We start from the raw sequence: 23,581 nt of genomic DNA on the forward strand, positions 1-23,581 counted from the left end.
CTGGGCAGAGGGCGGTGGGTGAGCATCAGTCCAAGAGTCTAGAGCTGGGGGGTGACATGACCTGACTTGGGTTTAAGGGGATTGTCTGGCTGCTGTGAGGGGACAGAGTGTGAGGGTGCAAGTGGACATATGGGCTGCTGTCATTGTCTGGAGAGGGGTGACAGTGGCCTGCCCCAGGGTGAAGGGACTTGACAGTTTTGGGAGGAGGTTGAAGCAGCTGGCCCGAATGTCAGACTGGTTGGAGGGGTCGAGTATGAACCCAGGACTGGGGCCCAGCAGCTGGTGCTGGAGAGGCTGAGAGAGGTCACTGGGGAGGCTGAGAGAGCCTGGGGCACTGGAGGAAGGACTCATGGCCCAAGCAGGGGGACCTCAGGGCCATTCTAGGGTGATGGACTTTATCTTCAGCCAGCGGAGGGACTGTTGAGGTTTGGAGTGGGTGATATCCCCCTGGCTGCTGCCTGGGGACTGCCTGGTGGAGGCTGGAGAGGAGGCTGTGGTGGTGTCAGGCACCTGGACATGGGAAGGGGCCAGCTGCCTGGCTGCCTGCACCGCAGGGCAGGGACCAGGGCTCCCCCGAGCCGCCAGCTCAGGGATGTTCCTGCGCAGGGCGAAGTAGATGGTTCCATTTGGAGCTGGGAGGACAGAGTGCCGTGGGCTCCAGATGTCATCTCTCTGCAGCTTATCTGGGGAAAGCCAGCATTGTCTAAAGATGTTTAAAACCAGGCCTCTAGGAGGTTCCTGGCAGCGTAACAGTGATCTCAGCCACCCCCATGCTGGCTGGGCACAGCTCGCCCTGAGCCTTCGTTAGCCAACGCCCTGCAGTGGGTCCTAGGCACACCCTGGGTAGTCTGTCTGCAGAGGGGAGATACCATCTCCCCTCAAGTGAAGTGGGCCCAGTGCCCTTTTGCGTTGCCGGACACAGGGCTCAGGACCAGCTGGCGTGCCTCCTTGGTCTCATGTTGACCTTAGAGTTTGGGATTCTGGAATTCGATCCTTCATGGATAGGCAGCTGGACACCGAGGTCGTGGGTGAGCTGGAGGAGCAGGCCCGGATGTGAGGCAGGTTCCCCATTTACCTGCTGTGGGCCAGCCAGAGGCAGGGCCTCTCTGAGCCTTAGCCTCCCTGACTGTGAAATGCTCTAAGTATAAGACTGCTTTGTGGGGATGATTTGCAGATTTTTATGGGGATTAAAAGAGATGATTTAGGTGCCCTCTTCCATTGGTGCCAGCTCCGGGGAGGCTGTGGGCTGATTCAGGGTCTCAGGGTGGAAACAGACTTGTAAATAGGTCCCAGCCAGGAGTGCCCAAGGCTCAGGGTGGGAAAGAGTGACCGGGAAGTGGGATGTCCCTGAAGGTGTCTGGGAGTCACTATATCCCAGCAGCGTTCAGAGAGCGAAGAGGAGTTCGCTCCCATTGAAGATGAAGAAGGTAGGAAGGCAGGTGCAGAGTTGTCAGACAGCCTGAGGACACCACCCACCCTCAGCCCTCTGTGGTGGCTGCACAGGGTGGGGAGGGGGACAGATGAGATCAGGGTAGGCCACAAAGGGCTTGGTGCTTCTAGGGTCTCTGTTTCTATGTGTCTCTGAATCCAGTAGCCAAGGATCCTGAAATCCAAGATTCTGAGATTCCTTCTGATTTGTTTTTCTGAGTTTGACATAGATCTCCACCAAGCGCCATCTGGAATCCGTTTTTAAAAAAGACTCAGGATTGGATTTTAAAGAGGGCAGAAAAAAACCAAAGAGGCTTGGCAGGTTTACGTTGGTGCCTTTTTTTTAGCGTTTGCTTTAGCTCGAGGGAAGCTTGTTTTCCCTCTGCTTGCTGGTGACCTGGGTCCTCCCTTGGCCATCACCTTCCATCCTCTCCTGTTTCTGGGCCTCTGGCTCTGCCTCTAAAGACCCGTCTCCCTTCCCCGCAGCAGATCCGCTTGTTGGATGAATTTTCCCCCGTGTCTCGGCTGCTGTGGCCAGTGTGGAATTTCATTCTGGTTCCATTTCCGGTTCCCCAGTGGCTCCTTGAGGCTGCTCTGTGTGCTCCTTGCTGTCTCTGCAGATCTGGCCTTAGCGAGTGACCCAGGGATGCTGCCTGGCACAGGGCACCAGCTTTGGATCCAGAGAGACTCAGGTTCAAGCCTCAACTCCACTCCTGCCCAGCTGCGAGACCTGGGCAGGTCCCTAGAATCGGCTCTAAAATGGGAATGGGAATAAGAATATTGAGCTGGTGGAGTCAAGAGCATACATTTCTGGGCACACAGCAGGCCCTGGGCAAGTCTCTGTTCCTCCTCCCATGTACCATGAGTGGCTGAGGAGCAGAAACCTGAGGCTTGTGTCGTGCTTTGGGGGAGCTCCCACTTGGGGTGGGGGACAGCTGCTAAATAGAGAAGTTAAACCCTTGACACAGAGGGCAGCTGACAGTCCTGCAGGGGGTTCAGGAGACTGTAAGGGACTGGTTCTGTGTCCTCAGTGATGTTCCTTCCCCTTCCCCGAGCCGCAGTTTCCCCACTTGTGGACCAGCAGTCTGCAAGGGATGTGGCATTTGCAGGGGACGGCTCTGCTCCCCATTATCATCATTGAGCCTAAACCCCATGACTTCCTCCCCCATCTGCTCTTTTCTTTTTTTCTTTTTCTTTTTTTTTTTTTTCCCACACCTGGCTAATTTTTGTATTTTTAGTAGAGACGGGATTTCATCATGTTGGTCAGGCTGGTCTCAAGCAATCTGCCCACCTCAGCCTCCCAGTGTTGGGATTACAGGCGTGAGCCACCGCGCTCAGCCTCTTCTTTTTTTTTTTTTTTTTTTTTTTGAGACAGGGTCTCCCTCTGTCCCCCAGGCTAGAGTATAGTGGTGCAATCAGAGCTCACTGCAACCTTCACCTCCTGGGCTCAAGCAATCCTCTGGCCTCAGCCTCTGCCTGGCTAATTTTTGTATTTTTAGTAGAGATGGGGTTTCACCATGTTGCCCAGGCTGGTCTCAAACTCCTGGGCTCACCCAGGAGTGATCACTCACCCTGAAGTGATCCACCTACCTCGGCCTCCCAAAGTGCTGGGATCACAGGCGTGAGCCACCATCCCCAGCTTCTTCACTCTTCCTCTCACTCCCCACGTCGGCTGTGTCTGCAGATTTTAGTGGCTGTGCTTTCAAAATATATTCAGGCCGGGCATGGTGGCTCACGCTTGTAATCCCAGCACTTTGGGAGGCCAAGGCGGGCGGATTGCCTGAGGTCAGGAGTTCGAGACCAACCTGGCCAACATGGTGAAACCACATCTCTACTAAAAATATAAAAATTAGCCAGATGTGGGAGCACACGGCTATAATCCCAGCTACTCAGGAGGCTGAGGCAGGAGAATCACTTGAACCTGGGAGGCGGAAGTTGCAGTGAGCCGAGATTGTGCCTCTGCACTCCAGTCTGGGTGACAGAGCGAGACTCCATCTCAAATATATATATATTCAGCACCCACCACTTCTCCCCATCTCCACTGCCTGCACCAGCCCCAGGCCCGTCCCTCACCTGGGTGCTGTCGTAGCTGCTGTCTGGGCTGCTTGTCTTCACCTTTGCCACCACAGTCTTTTTGCTCCATAGCAGCCGGCCTGATTCTTCTCAAACCTAAGTCGCATCAAATCACTCAGCTGCTCTTCAGCCTGCAGTGTCTCCTGAACTCGCCCTGGCCCTTGAGGCCAGCCCATCTTCTTCGCCAGCCTCGCCTCTTGGTGTCTCCCTCACTTGCTTGGCCCCCACCATGCGGGCCTCCATGCCGCTCCTGAACACACCCAGTTTATTTGCACCCAAGGCCTTGGCACCTGTGGCTGCTTCTTCCCTGGGCTCGGGTCCCTCACTGAGTCAGGCTTCTGCTCAAAGGTCACTGCATCAGAGGCCTCCCTGGGCCCCCAGTCCGCCTCCTCTTGCCCTGCTTCGTTCTTCATGACACTTGTCTCCCTCGGTGAGAACAGGGACCTCACACATCTTATTCCCAACTGTGTGTGTCCTCAGCCTCTTGCACAGGGCTGGTACATACTAGGTGCTCAGGAAATGTGGAGTGAAGGAACGGCTGATGTCAAGCCCCAGAAGAGGCCTCCCAGGCCCCAGGGCAGGGCAGGCAGCTCACTCACTCCACTCCAGCAAACAAACAGCACTTTGCTAGGTTGTAGCTCAGCCTGTAGCAGGCGGTAGGGACAGTCAGTCTTCCAGGGAAGAAAACATGGAAAAGGGCCTGGGGCGTGCAAAGTTGGGGAGGCAGGTGGTAGGGGGAGTGGAAGGAGGTGAGACCCCAGGAGCGGTGGGTGGGGCCAGCACATGAAGGGCCTTGACCCCAGCCCTAGAAGCTTGGGTTGTAGGCTGTGTGAGGTGGCTCACGCCTGTAACCCCAGCACTTTGGGAGGCCGAGGCGGGCGAATCACCTGAGATCAGGAGTTCAAGACCAGCCTGGCCAACATGGCACAACCCCGTCTCTGCTAAAAATACAAAAATTAGCTGGGTTTGGTGGCGCACGCCTGTAACCCCAGCTACTTGGGAGGCTGAGGCAGGAGAATGGCTTGAACCCAAGAGGCAAAGGTTGCAGTGAGCCGAGGTCACACGACTGCACTCCAGCCTGGGCAACAGAGTGAGACCCTGTCTCAAAAAACCACAACAACAACAAAAAAGTCCCCACCACAGCCCACCAGGCCTTGTCCCGCTGCCTGTCCCATGTACTTAGTTCCCGGGTCACTGCTCCAGTCATATTCCTTCCCACCTCACCGTACAAAACCTTTTTCTGCCTTCGGCCTTTGCACTTTCTGTTCCTGTGCCTGGAACATGCTTCCCCCAGATCTTTGCAGGCCTGGCTCATTCTTGTCTCCACCCAGAAGCCCTGCTTCAGGGCCCTTTTCCCTGGCCACCACTGCTCCCTCCCGGCATTTGCCAGGGACCGCCATTGCCTTTGTGATCTGTTCCACGAGTTTAGTGGCAGTCTAGCCTTCTGGAGCTGCTTACTCCAGGCCACGTGCCCTTCCTTGCATGCATGACCTCACTGATTCCTCACAATGCATCGTTGGTTTCGGTGCTATTGTTGCCCCCACTTGACAGATGCAGAAACTGAGGCTCAAGAGATTAAGTCAGTGGCCTTAGGTCACCCCACTGGTCAAGTGGCCACACTGGGATTCAGCGGGCCCCAGGTCATCTGACTCAGAGTCCTGCTCCCCACGCAATCGGCTCCCACAGCAGGGTCTCTTGGACTGAATTACCGCCTGGTGCCCCTCCCAGCGCAGTGCCAGGAGCCGAGAAACTTGTGACCTGTGATGAATGCCTGACCGAGGCGGGTGTCTGCTGGGGCCATAGGGCCCCGCCTGGTCCCTCGGACGCTGTTTTGCTCTTGCTCTGCACCCTCCTGGGGACACATCCTCTCCAGCACTTTCCTCCTGGCCTCTCTGAGGACTCCCTGCCTCTGTCTCCCAAGAGAGCCCAGTCTTAATGGTTCCTCCTCTGCTGTCCCCAGGGCCCAGGCTTCTGCTTGCCTGTTTCCCCTCCCACCTCCTCTCTGTCTTCAGGGAGCCTGATATTGTTCTGTTTTTGGAAGGAGATCCACACTTATTTTCAGCGCTGGCAGCAGTGGAGTCTCCTCCAGCCCCCGGGAGCACGTGTCTGTTAGTAAGTGTTCGAGAGGGGCCTTCCTGGTGTGATTCCTCTTTTCTGGGCCCTCTAGAGAGGAAATGAATGTTATGCAGCCCCTATGGGGCTTCCAAAGCTCTGCTCTGGGTACTTGCTCTAATTCCCCCGTCAGCCCCAGAGAGGATGTTAATTTTTACAGAGGACCAATCTGAGGCTCGGAGAGGCTAAGTCACTTGCCTGAGGCTACCCAGCATAAGCAGCAGGCCTTGGATTTGAATTGGCAGGTCTGTATGATTCCTCAGTGTCTGAAATCTCCTTCTGATCAAGAGGCTTTTCTATTCTGGTTTGGTGCATCTGGTGACATCCAGGACTGGGCCTCAGATTCCCAACCTGACAGTTTTCTGGTAGGAGCCTTGGACTTGTTGCAGTACACCAGTGCAAGGGGTTGTGTGACTAGCAGTCCCTGGAGTTGTGCAGTCCACAGCCCAAGCAGCTGGCCATGTACTGCACATCTCCCAGTGTTCAGAGTCTGTCTTGCTTGTCTTGGTTTGTCAGTAGCTCAGGAGCCCCTTTGACAATGGCTCTGAAGTCCTGACTTCAAAGGCGCTCTCCACTGTGCCTCTGAGCACCAGACTTGAGACTGAATCGAGCCGCCTGATGCCCAGTCACACTGAGGCTACCTTCCCGGCCTTCCTCCCTGCTGGTCCTCTGCCTGATCCCTTGGGTCTCTGGGAGTAAATTCCACCCCTTCTCCAGGGCCCACCTCCAGAGGCTGAGAGTCAGCTTGGTCAGGTGGAAAAGAACACAGGTCTGGGAATCAGGAGACCTGGGTTCAACTTCAGACTCTGCTGCTGACAACAGTGCCACCTTCTCTTTGTGAGCCTTAGTTTTTCTACTCTGCCAATTGGGAACAGTACAAATAACCCTCTCCACTCGAGGGGTGATGGTGAGGCTGCAGAGCCTGTGGGAGGCAGAGCTGTGGGCCCCGATGCCCTCACGGGTCTGAAGTCTCATGGTCATGGGGTCTTCCCAAATCAGGACTGGCAAATGGTGGCTCACAGACACCACTGCCCACCTCTGTGCCCATGACTGAACCAGAACACAGCTTCAGAATCCTTTCTTTTTTTTACTGTGGCCAGATTAGCATAACATACCATTTTAATGTTGTATAATTCAGTGTACTTTTTTTCTTTTTTATAATTTATAATTTATTTATTGTAGAGATGGGGTTTTGCTATGTTGCCCAGGCTGGTCTCAAACTCCCAGGCTCAAGCAATCCTCCCACCTCAGTCCCCCAAGTAGCTGGGACCACAGGTGCATGCCAGCATACTCAGCTAATTTTTTTTTTTTTTTTTTTTTTTTTTTGATATGGAGTCTCGCTCTGTCACCCAGGCTGGAGTGCAGTGGTGAATCTCAGCTCACTGCAACCTCCACCTCCCAGGTTCAAGCGATTCTCCTGCCTCAGCCTCCCAAGTAGCTGGGACCACAGGCACATGCCACCACGCCTGGTTAATTTTCTTTATTTTTAGTGGAGATGGGGTTTCACCGTGTTAGCCAGGATGGTCTCAATCTCCTGACCTCATGATCCACCCGCCTCGGCCTCCCAAAGTACTGGGATTACAGATGTGAGCCACCGCACCTGGCCCATACCCAGCTAATTTTGGTGTTTTTTGTAGAGATGCGGTTTTACAATGTTGCCCATGCTGGTTGTTCCTTTTTATGGCTGAAAAATTGTCCAATTTATGGATGTACCACACTTTGTGCCCCCATTCATCTGCTGTGCACGTTTAGGTCAGAATCCCCCTGAACACACAACATCCTAACCCAGAGGTCTCTAACCATTTTTTTTGAGACAGAGTTTCACTCTTGTTGCCCAGGCTGGAGTGCAACGGCATGATCTTGGCTCACCACAACTTCTGCCCCCTGGGTTCAAGTGATTCTCCTGCCTCAGCCTTCCAAGTAGCTGGGATTACAGTCATGCACCACTACACCCGGCTCATTTTGTATTTTTTTAGTAGAGACGGGGTTTCTCCATGTCGGTCAGGCTAGTCCCGAACTCCCGACCTCAGGTGATCTGCCTGCCTTGGCCTCCCAAAGTGCTGGGATTACAGGCATGAGCCACCGTGCCCGGCCTCATTTTTTTTTTTTTTTTTTTTTTTTTGAGACAATGTCTCGCTCTGTCACCCAGGCTGGAGTGCAATGACACTATCTCAGCTCACTGCAACCTCTACCTCCCAGGTTCAAGCCATTCTCCTGTCACAGGCTTCCAAGTAGCTGGGATTACAGGCGTGTGCCACCATGCCCAGCTAATTTTTTGTATTTTTAGTGTAGAGACAGGGTTTCACCGTGTTGGCCAGGCTAGTCTCAAACTCCTGACCTCAAGTGATCTACCCATCTTGGTCTCCCAAAGTGCTGGGATTACAGGTGTGAGCCACCGCACCTGGCTGGCCTCTAAACTTTTAATCATGCTCCTTTCAGGAAAAATGTTTGCACCAATCCTCCCATTCAATGTAGATTTATTGGTTTTATATATGCTACTACTGTACTAATATATCCTGTGCATTATAAAATCCATGTAAACTATAGGCATCTTACAGAGATAAGATAATATTAAGAATGCTTCTCATATTTTTTCCCATACCTGTCCTGGAATCATTACCCATCCTGGGCATCAGCCAGGAAGAAAGTGTGTTCAACTCACATTGAAATTGTAGTTTCTGAGGCTGGGCATGGTGGCTGACTCCTATAATCCCAGCAATTTGGGAGGCCGAGGTGGGCAGATCACCTGAGGTCGGGAGTTTGAGACCAGCCTGACCAACATGGATAAACCCCATCTCTACTAAAAATACAAAATTAGCCAGGTGTGGTGGCGCATGCCTGTAATCCCAGCTACTCGGGAGGCTGAGGCAGGAGAATCGCTTGAACCCAGGAGGCAGAGGTTATGGTGAACTGAGATTGCACCATTGCACTCCAGCCTGGGCAACGAGAGTAAAAGTCCACCTCAAAAAAAAAAAAAAAAAGAAAAAGAAAAGAAATTATAGTTTCTGGCCGGGCATGGTGGCTCACGCCTGTAATCCCAGCACTTTGGGAGGCTTGGGGCTGGTGGATCACTTGAGGTTAGAAGTTTGAAACCAGCCTGACCAACACGGCAAAACTCCGTCTCTACTAAAAATACAAAAAATTAGCCAGGCATGGTGGGAAACGCCTATAGTCCCAGCTACTCAGGAGGCTGAGGCTGGTCTTGAACTCCTGGACTCAAGTGATCCTCCTTTCTCAGCCTCCTAAAGTGCTGGGATTACACACGTGAGACACCACGCCCAGCCAAAAAGCGTGAACTTTAGAGTCAGGTACCCTGGGTTTGAAGCCACACAACTGACCAGTTGTGTGACTTTGGGTATGTTAACAATAGCTGAGCCTTAACTGTCTTATCTGCAAAATGCTGATGGTGCAGGATGTATTGGCAAGCTATTGCTGCATAACAAATTGCCCTACAACGTAAGGCTTATAACAAGAAATATTTGTTATCTGACAGTTTCTGTGGGTGAGGAATCTGCTAAGCTTGGTGCCACTGCCTCAGGGTCTCTCACAAGGCTATAATCACAGCATCAGGTAGGGCTGTGGTTTCATCTGAAGGCTCAACTGAGGGTAGATCCATTCTTTTTTTTTTTTTTTTTGAGATGGAGTCTCACTCTGTTGCCCAAGCTGGAGTGCAGTGGCGTGATCTTGGCACACTGCAACCTACACCTCCTGGGTTCAAGCAATTCTCCTGCCTCAGCCCCCCAAGTAGCTGGGACCACAGGCGTGTGCCACCACACCCAGCTAATGTTTTGTATTTTTAGTAGAAACAGGATTTCACCATGTTAGCCAGGATGGTCTTGATCTCCTGACCTGTGATTTGCCCACCTTGGCCTCCCAAAGTGCTGGGATTACAGGCGTGAGCCACCATGCACCAAGCCCAGCCCTTTTTTTTTTTTTGAGATGGAGTTTCGCTCTGTCGCCCAGGCTGGAATGCAATGGCACAATCTCAGCTCACTGCAACCTCCTGCCCAGGCCCAGCAAATGGTTCTCCTGGGCTCAAGCAATTCTCCTGCCTCAGCCTCCCAAGTAGCTGGATGACAGGCATGTGCTACCACACCCGGCTACTTTTTGTATTTTTAGTAGAGATGGGGTTTCTCCATGTTGGCTAGGCTGGTCCCGAACTCCTGACCTCGTGATCCACCCGCCTGCGCCTCCCAAAGTGCTGGGATTACAGGCGTGAGCCACCATGCCCGGCCCGAGAGTTTTTTGTTTTGTTTTGTTTTGTTTTTTTGAGACAGAGCCTCTCTCTGTCACCCAGGCTGGAGTGCAGTGGCATGATCACAGTTCATTACAACCTCCGCCTCCTGGGCTCAAGAGATCCTCCCCCTCATCTTCCCTGGTACCTGAGACTACAGGCACGCACCACCATACCTGGGTAATTTTTGTATTTTTAGTAGAGGTGGGGTTTTGCCATGTTGCCCAGGCTGGTCTCCAACTGCTGAGCTCAAGTGATCCTCCTACCTTGGCCTCCCAAAGTGCTGGGATTACAGGCATGAGCCACCGCCCCAGCCCACTGTGATTTTTTCATTCATCACTCCATCCACTTGCCAGGCCTGGGTAGGGACCTGAGACCCCAGACCAGCCCACAGCTCTGCAGAGGGAAGGAGAACACAAGATGGGGCCCTGCACATGCCAGCATCTGGAGGAGTCAGCCTGGGGGTAGGGGCTGGGCAGGAGGGCCTGTGGCTCCTTGTTCTTTGAGAGTCGGTCCAGTCCCAGGATATCTTGGTGTCAGGGCCCAGGAAGACCTTTAGGACCTGGCTGAGGGGTGTTGGAAGGGGCCGCATCTATGGTCAGAGAGTCCTCAGTGCCTGTGGCTGAGGAAGGAAGTGATTGACCCCCACCTGCGCTGTGTGACCCACACAATTGCCCTCCCTCTCTGGGGACCCCCCTCTGAAATGCCTGCTTAACCTGGATCTTGTAGCTCATGGAGGGCCAGGCAGCAGGTGAGGGTGGCAGCCTCCCCGTCTCCTGGGTGGTGTGAGGCAGGGGTCTGCCCAGGTCTAAGGTGTGGCCCCACCCCCGACAGCTGTTCTCCATAGTGGTGTTCGGCTCCATCGTGAACGAGGGCTACCTCAACAGCGCCTCCGAGGGGGAGGAGTTCTGCATCTACAACCGCAACCCCAACGCCTGCAGCTATGGCGTGGCTGTGGGTGTGCTCGCCTTCCTCACCTGCCTGCTGTACCTGGCCCTGGACGTGTACTTCCCGCAGATCAGCAGCGTCAAGGACCGCAAGAAAGCCGTCCTGTCCGACATCGGTGTCTCAGGTGAGCCCCCACCCAACAGGTACCCCCTGCACAGAGTCTGCAGAGGGCTGTCCCGGCCATAGGAGGTGGCTGCCACCCTTCTTCCCATTTTCCAGATGAGGAAATGAGGTGCAGGCGGGTGAAGGGACAGACTCAGGGTCACATGGCTGGCTGCAGGAAGGATGGGACCAGGACAGGGCCTGGGACCCCAAAATAACCCATGCTGCCCACAGGCAGGGGAGCATGGATGGGATTCTAGTTCCTTCTAGTCTAAGGGACCCATGGATGGCACTGGGCATGTGCCAGCCCCCGTGGGTTGGCCCATGTTTCAGTGGCCTCTTCTGTGCCACCTCCCTGGGGCAGCCTCATAAGGACTAAGCAAGGCGGTGACTGGGTGCCCAGTGCACAGCAGGGGCCCTGGAGCCTCAGCCTCCCCACGCCTCCCAGCCAGACCTTGGCAGGACCAGGGCCTGGACCTGTGGAGCCAACCTGACCTGCTGCCCTTTGCCCTTCAGAAGCAGCCTTTGGCAGAGGCACTCTGACCTCTGCCCTGTGAGTTCCAGGAATCTGATTGGTGGATGCTCTCAGTCATGGGTCTGAACCTGAGGCTTCAGCCTCGCTGTTCTGAGGCTTGGGTCCCCGGACTGGGACCAACCCCTAGTTCTAGCCTGGAGCTCTCAGGATAAGCCAGGCTGAAGACAGGTCATGAAGCCTAGTTTTAGAAGGAACTAGAACTAAATGAATGGTTCTCAAACTTCCACAGAGCCTCAGGGTTCCCTGGCAGTGCCTCTGGGAGGTGGGCTGGGCCCCAGGTGGGAACCCCACCTGCTTGGCAGATGCACGCCTTGTCCTGAGCAGGTCTGGGCTTCTCTGGGAGACCTGGGCACTGACAGGAGATTGTGTGGTCATGAGGCTCCCACTGCTGATGCCCCCAGGCTCGGCTTTCAGTGGGCCCCTTGCTAAACCTGGGGCTCTGTGGGGTCGCAGCACGTTAGAAGTCAAAGCCCAGACCCACCCAGCCAAGCTGCCATCCTTGCCCCAGCCTCATCCTCCTCCCCACACCTCATTTGTCTGGCAGCCTGGGGGTTGGAGTCTTCCTGCCTGCAGAGCTGCAAGCATCAGGGGTAGACCGGGGGCGGGCCCACATCAGGGGTGTGGCTGGAGATGGGGGTTTGGCAGAGGCTGCAGAAATGCGGCCTGAGTTGATTGCCTTCTCTCTCTGTCTCTCCCTCCATCCTCCCCTCTCACTGCGCGTGGCTCTCCTCTGACTGGCCCTGACCCTGCCCTGTCTGTGGCCTCCTCCCCCCTGTATCTGGCTGGCTTCCCTCTTCTCGCCTGCATCTTCTCTTGGCTTCCCTCTCTCTTCCCCTATCCCCTTTGCCTCTCCCTTTGGGGGTGGGGGAGCATGGGAGATGCGCTCTTCAATGTCCCCCTGTTCCTTGGCTTCCCCATTTTCTCCCCACTCACCCTCTCCCCCATGTGTGGCACTGCCCGTTCTGCCTGGCCCTGGGACCCCCCAGCCTTCTGGGCTTTCCTCTGGTTCGTGGGATTCTGCTACCTGGCCAACCAGTGGCAGGTCTCCAAGCCCAAGGACAACCCGCTGAACGAAGGGACGGACGCAGCCCGGGCCGCCATCGCCTTCTCCTTTTTCTCCATCTTCACCTGGGTGAGTACAGCCACTGCCCACCAGCCCACACTCGCCCCCTTTCCCCACTGAGCCCCTGGACAGGTGGCCTTTCGCTAGCCTGGGACCCACTCTGCCTCTGGGAGCCCACACTACCCTCGCTCCCTCTTCTGCCTGCCTGTCTCTGCGGCGCTCACAGTGGTGCTGCCTCCCTCAGCAAGGAGGCTGCAGCCCTTGGGGGCAGCACGGTCACTGGAGATGGCAGACCCTCACTGTGATGCAGAGCAGCATTCCTGGGGGTCACGAACCACCCCCCCGAACCACTCTGGGTGAATGGTGTTTATTATCCCCTTTCACAGATGAGAAAGCAGAGGCCTAGACGGGAAGGTGAGGCTTACCGGGTTTGAGGCTGGGAAGGAGCCCTGCCTAGGAGTCAGGAGACCTGGTTCCAGTCGGGGCTGCCTCTAATTTTCCTAGCCTCTGTCTTCCCATCCGTAAAATGAGGGGGTAGAATTTGGGGGAGACAGGTGTCGACATCAGATGCGCATGGGCCAGGCAGGGCCTGAGAGCTGTGAGCGGGCCGGGTGACACATGCGTGCCTATCCTAAGAGGGTACCTCTGCTCGGCTGCCAAGCAGGAATAGGGACCTAGAGAAGGCAGAAGTCTGAATTTTTACATGAAATCTGATCTTGATATGTTGGAAGTTTATTCAGGTTTAAACAATATATTGTGTGTGTCAAACAAAGCATGTCTCTGGGCCCAGCAGGCCCTGGGCTGGCAGGCTGGAGGGCCAGGTAGCACAACAGCTCGGCTGGCCCCTCTTTCCCACTGGTCTGGGTCATCTCTGTTTCTTCTCTCCTAATCACCCTTCTGCAGAGATCTAGGGTCACATCACCTCCATAGCCCCATCCCAAGAGCCCTCCCCATAACCCACAGCTGCCTCCCCTCTGGGCCGGCCAGCAGTTCTGGGCCCAGCCTCCTGCAAGGAGACTCTTGAGGCTACATACAGGCCACCAGCTGTCCCTGTTTCCCCCATCCTCCTGGGTTTGCCCCGGGTTGACGTCTTTTTCTTTTTGAGGGCCCCTGGATATCCATTTTTGGGGGGTACACCCATCTCCCCAACAGTATTAGAAGATAGTGTTTGGGCGGGGAGACCCGTGGTTCGGGCCCTAGTGGGCCAGCCTTGGCTGCTTCAGCCCTCGGTGTCCTCAAGACTGGGTAGGAAGAACAGGGGACCCCAGGGGATCTCAGTCCAGAGAAGGTGCCCCAGGAGTGGGGACCACCCAGCCTACAGGGAGGAGTTTAGGGGCGGGGCTCACAGAGGAGTAGTGGATGATTTCTAGCCATGGGTCTGAAGCACCTGACCAACAGGTGCCTGCCCGGCCCCCTGAAGCCAGCCTCCCTCCTGGCACCTCTGCAGCTCTTCCCCACCGGCCTCACCCCTGCTCTTTCCTGGCAGAGCCTGACCGCAGCCCTGGCCGTGCGGAGATTCAAGGACCTAAGCTTCCAGGAGGAGTACAGCACGCTGTTCCCCGCCTCGGCACAGCCGTAGGCCTCCCCAGCTTGCAGAGGCCGGCAGCCCTGTATCACCCCTGGCGGTGAGGTGGCAGGAGCAGCCTAGTGCCAGAAATGTCCAAGATGCCAGGGCATGCAGGGCAGTGGAAGGCTGGCTTGAGGAACCGATTCAGGTTCTCCACTGACTCATTCATTCCTTCACTGCCTCCTTCGTTGATTCTTCATGCGTTCATTCATTCAGTAAACATTTATTGAGCAGCTGTTTTGTGCCTAGTGATGAATTAGGTGGGGTCCTTGGCTCCAGGAGCCCACAGGCTGGGGAGGAGAAAACAAATACATCAATATCTCTTCCAAATGGACAGCCGTGGACAGTTACCAGGTTGGTAGTGGCCCCATACATGGGCTGCCTGGAGGCATTCATGGTCCCCGTTGCTGAGCTGTGGGTGCAGAGCAATAGCCTCTCCCTTCACAGCAGTGTGAAGAGTGACCTCACTGTCCTCAGGGTGAGCATCTTGGCCAAGGATGTCAGAGGACTCCTGGTCTGGCTCTGTCCTCATGTGCTGTGTGACCCTGACAAACCCCTGCACCTCTCTCAGCCTCAGTCCACTTATCTGAACTGAGGTGTGATAATGGACAAACCTCTCAAGGCTGTTGTGCCAATGAAACAAAGGCCAGCACAGGGCTTAGCACAAGCATGCTCAATAAATGTCAGCTCTTTTGTTCATTCATTCATTCATTCATTCATTCATTCATTCATTCATTCTTCTCTCCAGAGAGTCAAGGGCACCTCCAGAATCTCTACTTTGAGAGTAATTCTCATTTGATGAATCCTTGTTCCTCCAAAGGATTTTGGTCTCTGGTTCTACACAGGTTTCCTCCTTGGGGCCCCCAGCTGCCTGGGCAGGAACACACCCATTCCTCCACTCTCTGCTGGAGTTGAGCATGCTGGTAGAGCACAGACAGTTCCCCAAAGCAACGCCTCAACCCTTTGAGGGCCTGAGCACACCAAGACTGAGCTTCCTGGCACTGGAGGCATCCCAGTGCAGATGCAAACTGCCTGTTGCACGCTGGAGATGCTGCAGAGAGGGCACCTACACTGAGAAAGTGGGGCCAGGGGACCACCAGGTCCCTGGGCTCTCAGCAGAACTCCCATCCTCTCTGCAGCCCAGGCCAGCGGGGGCCCAGGCCTCTCCTTTGCTCCTGTCTTACGGCCCCTTAAACTGGTTGCCCAAATGAAGCTTTGACTTAGTGAGGGCAGAGAGCTGACCACAGAGACAGTATGAGTGCCTACAGCCAGAGGCTTCTCCCTAGAAGGATCAGTAGGGGTCATCTGCCCCAGCCCTCTGCCTCTGTACAGGAAACCAGCCTGGATAGTAGAGCCAGGGAGCTGAGGGAGAACCGAGTCTACAGACATTGCTCTCAAGGTTCATTCAGTCGGTCCCCGTGGGCTGGCCAGGGCTCAAGTGTACCCTCAGGGGACTCTTCACCTCCCCTGCTTCTTCAGGCTCTGGAGTCTGAGCCCCCAGCAGCCAGGACCTCATGCCAACATAGTGGGAAACCCCAGAGGGCCACACCTTATCCCTTAGCCCAGTTTCTTTAGACCTGGTCTGTCTTTCCCAAGGCGCTGTCACTTTGCTTTAAATGCCCACCTTCCAGAAAGTGCTTCCCCTCAGAACTTTGGTCAGTGAGTACAATCAAAAGGTAATGCCCTAGCTGGGCGTGGTGGCTCATGCCTGTGATCCCAGCACTTTGGGTGGCCAAGGCGGGCGGATCACCTGAGGTCAGGAGTTCGAGACCAGCCTGGCCAACATGGCAAAACCCCGTCTCTATTAAAAATACAAAAATTAGCTTGGTGCAGTGGTGGGTGCCTGTAATCCCAGCTACTTGGGAGGCTGAGGTAGGAGAATCACTTGAACCTGGGAGGCAGAGGTTGCAGTGAGCCGAGATTGCGCCATTGTACCCCATCCTGGGTGACAGAGCGAGACTCTGTCTCAAAAAAAAAAAAAAGAAAAAAAAAAGGAAATGCCCAGTCACTAGGTTTCTGGAACTTTGTGGAATAAAACACTAGGTATATTCACTCTCTACCTCTTCACTAAGTGGCTCTTTTAGGTTGTTGGTTGACTTAGTGCCTTGTCAGGGGCCAATCAAAGGGAAGGAGGTGAGGGTGCCCTGACCTGGGAAGGGGTAGGACCCCATGTTTAGGGATGGGTTCTAGCAGTAACTCTGCCATGGGCACTTCCTTTTCTAGGCCTCCGTCTTCCCAGCCCTAAAACAGGGGTCTGGAGAGTATCAGCACATTCCCATCACAGGCAGATTCCCCAGGCCAGGAAAGTTTCTGGAGGAGGCTTTTGCAATAAACGTCTAAGCTGCTTTTCTAATGACAAGTTTGATTTACTTAAACTTTGACTTAGCTCAGTGTGGTCAGTGTCATTGTCCTTAATAACAATGTAATTGCTTTTATTGAAAAATAACTTCCTAACCATGCATGTGTGCTGTAGACAAGTCTTTCCCAATCTGAGATCTGTGAAAAAAAACAGGGGGGCTTCAGGCTAGGGGCGGTCACATTGAATAGTCAGGGCTCTGCCAAGTCGGATGATCCTGAAACTTGTTTTACTCTATTTAACTCAGTTTCTCACTTAGAATTAGGTTCAGCAGCAGGTGACAGAAATCCCGAATAACAGTGATTTCAACAAAGTCCAAGGCTGTGGAAGTGGTCCAGGGCTGGCATACTGGCTCCAGAGGTCTTCGGTGACCCAGGCATCTTTCCTTTTCTTTTAGGGACAGGGTCTCACTCTGTTGCCCAGGCTGGATCATAGCTCACTGCAGCCTCGAACCCATAGGCTCAGGCAATCTCCCCACTTCAGCCTCCTGAGTAGCTGGGACTACAGGCCAGCACCACTATGCCCGGCTAATTTGGTTTTTGTGGATTTTTTTGGTAGAAATGGGGTCTTGCTATGTTGCCCAAGCTGGCCTTTTTTTGTTTTTTTTGAGACAGTCTCACTCTGTCGCCCAGGCTGGAGTGCAGTGGCACCGTCTCAGGATGCTGCAACCTCCGCCGCCTGGGTTCAAGCGATTCTCCTGCCTCACCTCCCTAGTAGCTGGGATTACAGGTGATGCCACCATGCGCAGCTAATTTTTCTATTTTCGGTAGAGATGGGGTTTCACCGTGTTGGCCAGGCCGGTCTCAAACTCTTGACCTCAAGTAATCTGCCCATCTTGGCCTCTCAAAGTGTGGGATTGCAGGCATGAGTTGTCGCGCCTGGCCTCTCCTGCTTTCACGAAGAAGAGCAGATTGTTATTGTGCCTGCTGTTTTTCAAGTGCCTTTAACTCAACGTAGTCAGTATGCCAGAGATACATATTCTAGCCCAGGCTGGTCTTGATCTCCTGGCCTCAAGCGATCCTCCCACCTTGGCCTATCAAAGTTGTGGGATTATAGGCATGAGCGGCGGTGCCTGGCCCCCAGGCATCTTTCATTCCTACAGGCTTGGCTCATGGTCTTTGTGGCAACTAGAGCTCTAGCCATCACATCTGCATTCCAGGCATCAGGTCAGAGGGTGGGACAAAGAACATGAGGGTACCCCATTGGCCGAAACATAGTCACATGGCCATGCCTAGCTGCAAGAGAGACAAAAGAATGGCTCTTAGGAGATGCCAACAGTCCTTTGTCCCACTGAGAAGCTTTTTTTAAGGAGGTTGTTGTGAGCCTTTGAGCCATCTTAACACTCTATAATGAAGATCTAGAACTTTTGGTAGCCCAGACTGACCTCTGGGATTGGGAGATGGGGCAGGTGACTTCTGGGATACTTTCTGGCTGGATGATATGGTTCTGGGCATTTCCGGGCATGGCTGTGAGAACAGCCTTCCTTTTCCACAGCCAAGCTTGGTCTCATGTTTGGTGCTTTGAGGATCTTTAACCCTCTCCTGCCTGTGTCCTGTGAACTAACCGCCACTAACCCAGTGCTCTTGTCTGTCTCTCCCCTAACCACCCCCTCCCGCCTGTCCTTGTCCTCGCCGGCCTTCGTCCCCAGGCGGGCCAGGCTGTGCTGGCCTTCCAGCGGTACCAGATTGGCGCCGACTCGGCCCTCTTCTCCCAGGACTACATGGACCCCAGCCAGGACTCCAGCATGCCTTACGCGCCCTACGTGGAGCCCAACACTGGGCCGGATCCCGCCGGTATGGGCGGCACCTACCAGCAGCCGGCCAACGCCTTCGACACCGAGCCCCAGGGCTACCAGTCGCAGGGCTACTGAGCCACAGTGACCGCCTGCCCCCGCCCCCTCCCCCATCTGTCCCCTCTCTCCACATCCAGCCCCTACTCCCGCCCAGGCTGCCCTGCCCAGCGTCTCATCAGCCTCTGCCTTGTCCCACTGAGGTCCAGGGTAGCTCGGGGCAGGGGTGGGGCAGTCCAGTGTTGGGGACTGTCTACGTGTGTGCAAGTGTATCCCAGGGCATGTGCCCCGCAGGGGCCTAGAGGGTGGGGGCCAGGGGTATTTGCATTCATACATTGTGTCATCAAGCATTCCTTCAGCGCCTACTGGGCATCCGGCCTGTGCTGGGCATGGGTGGTGAAATTGGCAGAAATGGCCACTGGAAAGGGGAGCGATGAGCTGCGGAGGAAGCCCTGGTGGTACCAGAGGCCAGAATGGTGGGAAAGACAGACCCAGATAATGCTGGGAAGTGTGGCTACACCGTGGCTTGGTCATAGGGTGAGTGTGAACACCCACATGACACTGGGGGCTGTCACCCTGCTCTGGCAGTCCTGCTAAGAGTGTCAGGGCCGTCTCCATTTTATGGTTGAGGAAACTGAGGTCTAGAGAGGTCAAGATTACTTGCCCAGAATCACTCAGGCAGCTAGTGATAGAGGTGGGGCCAAGCCCAGGCTGCCCAACTGCAGACCACGTGCTCTTCCCTGGCCACCCACCTCCTCCCATCCCCACGCCTGGGGCTTCCCTGCTCAGTGTTACTGTCATTCTGGGAGGCCTTGGGGCCCTCAGCCCCTTGAGACACCCTGATTCTGCTGCAAGCCAAGGGCCTGTTCTGCCCCAGCTGTTCCTCCTCCCCTGGGGACAGCCCCATCTCCGGGTCCCTCCACCCACATCCCCCCTGGTCCTACCCCTGGCCCTCGGCCTCCTCCAAGAGGGCTCGCCCCGGGTGCTGCTCTGTGCTCTGCGTGTCCCACAGACGCTTGTTCCAGGGGGCTCCAGCAAACCCCTTCGTGGTCTCTCAAAGGACTGATCGCTGTCCTTGCCTCTAGGAGGGCTCACTAAGCTCTTACCTAGGGCTGGGTGGACAACAAGGCACAGATGAGGGTGTGAGTGGCCCGAGGTCACGGTGAGTGAGTGGCAAAGCTGGCCCTGATGCCCGGGTTTCTTGGCCCCAGCTGCCCAGCAGGTGCCTCGATTCCCTGCCCTTGTGACCTCCCAGGAAACAGAATTGATCTGGGACACTATGTCACCTCTCCTCTCATCTGGGGTCAGTCAGGGTTCGGAGGCTGCAGCAGCCAAGCGCATGAGAGGTGTTTCCTTGGCCTTCCAGAAGGCCCACTGTGGAGCCAGCCTCCCTATGGGAGGCAGAGCAGCAAGGACAGGGCTTTGGAATCAGCCAAGTCAGCTCCTCGGCTGCAGCCATGGAGAGACACTGCCCCCAGGATGACATAGGCAAGAGCCCCTGAGGCATGGGAGGCCCAGGGAAGACCACGGGCTGTAGGGGAGAGGGTGGCAGGTGACCCAAAGGCACAAAGGGCCTGAGGAGGTCATCATCTCTTCTGAGTGGGGGCAGGTTGATTCTTGCACAAGGTGGGCTCTTCACTGAGCCATAAGGGACAGGGAGGTGTGGGAGAGCGCTGGGGGCCTATCCCCCTGTCCACCCAGTGTCCACTGGCCCGTCCCTCAGGGAGCAGAGCAGAGCAGGTGGTGGACAGGCCTAGTGCTGGGTGTTTCCACCACCATCCCCCCATCCCCCCTCCAAGAATCCTAAGAGGCAGGCAATCCCTCACCTGCTTACTCACTCAGCAGTTATCCGGCCCCTATGCTGGGGATACCAAGGGCATGGGTGGTCTCTGCTTCGATGGCCCTAAAGCCGGGCCAGAGTTAAGGGAGAGAGGAGGAAGTCCTAAGCAGAGAAGTAGCACCATTGTCCCTATTTAACAGAAGGGAAACTGAGGCTCAGCAAGCATAGGCAAGTTGGCAGTGGAACACAGATCTAAACTCAGGTCTGTCCAAGTCCTCCCAAGGGACAGCAGTGATGGAGAGGACCCCAGCCAGCTGAGTGACAGCTAGTTGTTGCTGACTTCATTTTCCAATCCGGGGAAGGGGCTCTGTCCACAGTGCCCGCCCCCCCAGGTGGCCCAAATGGGACCAGCATGGGGACAGGTTATCTGTTGGCCTGAAGAGTGAAACCTATACCAGGCCAAAGGCGAGGGTGTGAGTGAGTGCGGGAGTGTTTATGGCAGCGTGAAGTTCTGTGCCCACCACAAGAGGCTGTGAGATGTTCTGACCCTCACCCACTGTCCACCAAAAGCCTGTCCTGCTGATGGGCACTAGGAGACCTCAGGGTACTGCCCATCTGTTTCTCCTTGGGCGCCAGCCAGCTGCTGGTGATCCTCAGCCAGAGGGCAGGGTACCAGGTAAGCTTAACTCCATCCTGGGTGTTTGTTACAGGCCCTGTCTGCCACCCTAGGCAGGGAAAGTTGTCAAGACTCCTGCCAGGACTGGGGGGTGCTGAGTCATCTCACGAAGAATCCCTCACTCTTCCTGGGTTCAGCCCAGAAGCCCTCCCAGGCATGATGTTCCCCATCAGGCTGGGCTCTGGCAGGGACCTGCCCAGGATGGAGATGAGAGAGGGTGAGAGATGGAGGGCGGGATTTAGATGGGACCCAGGGCTCCTGACTCTGCCCTGGAAGGTTCATGGGGAAGCTTGCTCCTTCTATTGGCAGAGGACAGCCCCTGGGGGACCCCAGGCCCAACTCTGTCTGGTATCCCTTTTCCTCCCAGCTGCCCTCCCCTGCTCCCAAAGCTTTTCTTGGAGAAGGGCCCTCCTGCAGCTGGCCCCTGCAGGGCGGCTCCCTCCTCCCCATCAAGCACAAGAGAGGGCCCAGGAAAAAAGGTTTCACATAAGTGTAGAGTCGCAAGGACGCTTAGAGTTGGCAGAGTCTGGAGTAGGGAGACAGTGACTTGTCCAAGGTCAAGCACAGAGGGAGAGATTCAGGAGTCAGGTCTTCTGCCTTCTGAGTTGACTCATCCTGGGCAGTCAGACTGTCCTGCCTGCACGGCTCCTGATCCACCTGGGGGTGTCGCAGTTGAGGGGCTAATTCCCAGGGGACTGACTTTAGTTCCCTACTCCATCCTTCCCTGGTGATTCTTGATCTTCAAAACCTCGGGGATCCCAGGTTTCCCCATGTAACTGAGAGCCCCTGCCTGTTAGCCCTGGAAGACCCCTAACCTTGGCCCAAGACCTCTTTGGTTCTCTAAGGAGCACGAAAGGGGGGGATGCCCCTCCCGGGAGTTTATGGGAGAAGGGATTGGGCCGGCTGCCTCCCAGCGATGCACTTGACCTGACACTCCCCATGTCCTGGTGCGCACAGCCCTTGTCGGTGCCCCGGCCCCTCCCGCAGCGTTACTGCCTGTGTATAGTATAAATATATATATTTTCTATATATAAGATGTATAATATAAGGCTCCACAAATATATCTGTGTGTGTGTGTGCGCATGTGTGTGCGGTGAAGGGCGGTCCCCATCCTGGGCCCCCACTCTAGGCCCCCTCACCACCTGGCTAAGTCTCGAGTGAATCCAGTGGCCCCGTGGCACTCTCCTTTATGACATCCATCCATCTGTGGTGAACCAAGTGAAGGTGGTGACTTCTGGTGACATAGTAATAAAGTGAAGACTCAGAACCCACCAGCGATTGCAAGCGTGTCACCGTGTTTCTTTGTTCTTCATTCTGCATTTGGCTTGGATGCTCCATCCCGTTTGTCTCCTTAGACAGGCCATGTCTTACTTGGTTATTATTGTTTGTTAATTTTTCATTACACAATGAACCTATGAACATATTATCCCTTTAAAAAGTAAAATTGGCCGGGTGCAGTGGCTCATGCCCATAATCCCAACATTTTGGGAGGCCAAGGTGGGTGGATCACCTGAGGTTAGGAGTTCGAGACCAGCCTGACCGACATGGTGAAAACCTGTCTCTACTAAAAATACAAAAAAAAAAAAAAAAAAAAATTAGCCAGGTGTGGTGGCGGGTGCCTGTAATCCCAGCTACTTGGGAGGCTGAGGCAGGAGAATCACTTGAACCTGGGAGGCAGAGGTTGCAGCGAGCCAAGATCGTGCCATTGCACTCCAGCCTGGGCATCAAGAGCAAAAATCCGTCTAAGAGAAAAAAAAGAAAAAAAAAGGAAAATCATTACAGTTGAAGCCAGAGTCTCTTACCTTACATGTGCACATGTCCACATACATGCCCCATCACCATTTCCTATCCTGGTGCCTTCCCTAACCCCCAGGAGTAAACAAGATTAGGTGCTTGGCCTCATTCCTTCCAGACCATTTCCATGCTTTTACATACACATGTTTTACAAGACATGGTTTTTAAATTTACTGGCCTTCAGCTGGGTGCCATGGCTCATGCCTGTAATACCAGCACTTTGGGAGGCCAAGGTGGGAGGATTGCTTGAGCCTAGGAATTCGAGACCAGCCTGGTCAACATAGTGAGACCCGGTGTCTAAACAAAACAAAACAAAAAATTAACCCGGGTACAGTGGCTTACACCTATAATCCTAGCACTTTGGGCAGCCTAGGCGGGCAGATCACGAGGTCAAGAGATCGAGACCATCCTGGCGAACATGGTAAAACCCCGTCTGTACTAAAAAGACAAAATTAGCTGGGTGTGGCTGGGCGCGGTGGCTCACACCTGCAAACCCAGCACTTTGGGAGGCCAAGGCGGGCGGATCACCTGAGGTCAGGAGTTCAAAACGAGCCTGACCAAAGTAGAGAAACGCTGTCTCTACTAAAAATACAAAAATTAGCCGGGCGTGGTGGTGCATGCCTGTAATCCCAGCTACTCGGGAGGCTGAGGCAGGAGAATAGCTTGAACCAGGGAGGTGGAGGTTGAGGTGAGCAAGATGGCGCCATTGCACTCCAGACTGGGCAACAAGAGCGAAACTCTGTCTCCAAAAAAAAAAAAAATTAGCCAGGTGTGGTGATGGGCGCCTATAGTCCCAGCTACTTGGGAGGCTGAGGCAGAAGAATCGCTTGAACCCAGGAGGAAGAGGTTGCAGTGAGCTGAGAGCTGAGATCGCGCCACTGCACTCCAGCCTGCGACAGAGCTAGACTCTGTCTCAAAAAAAAAAAAAAAAAAAAAATTCCCATGAGAAAGGGCTCTGGAGCCCAGGCCGGGTGGGAGGAGAAAGTGGGCGTGGCCTGGGCATGGCCCGTCGGTTAAGGTACTGGCCCTGCCCACTCTCGGGAGAGGGGCGGGCGAGAGAGATGCTAAGCCAATCGGATTGCGGTCATCGGGGGTGGGCGGAGTCGGCAGGAAGTCGGAGGAGT

The 23,581-nt window shown here is 54.8% G+C and overlaps 1 protein-coding gene across 6 annotated transcripts in view; it reads left to right on the forward strand.

Annotated features, from left to right (window-relative positions):
* The window catches only part of SYNGR1 (synaptogyrin 1), a 34,067-nt gene extending 12,102 nt beyond the window's left edge, over positions 1–21,965 (forward strand). The window contains exons 2-5 of one of the 6 annotated variants that reach the window (XR_009211117.1): positions 10,682–10,919; positions 12,419–12,564; positions 13,982–14,210; positions 16,286–16,357. Coding sequence is in view for 5 of the 6 variants with exons in the window: in XM_032138825.2 (XP_031994716.1) it covers positions 10,682–10,919; positions 12,419–12,564; positions 18,067–18,288 (606 nt within the window). In the remaining variant the exon portion in view is untranslated. The other 5 variants (XM_032138827.1, XM_032138829.2, XM_032138825.2 and 2 more) reach the window with 5 other exon arrangements.
* Positions 21,966–23,581: the final 1,616 nt, after the last annotated feature.

This window comes from Hylobates moloch, unplaced genomic scaffold (assembly GCF_009828535.3).
Source record: "Hylobates moloch isolate HMO894 unplaced genomic scaffold, HMol_V3 SCAFFOLD_19, whole genome shotgun sequence".
Taxonomy (NCBI): domain Eukaryota; kingdom Metazoa; phylum Chordata; class Mammalia; order Primates; family Hylobatidae; genus Hylobates; species Hylobates moloch.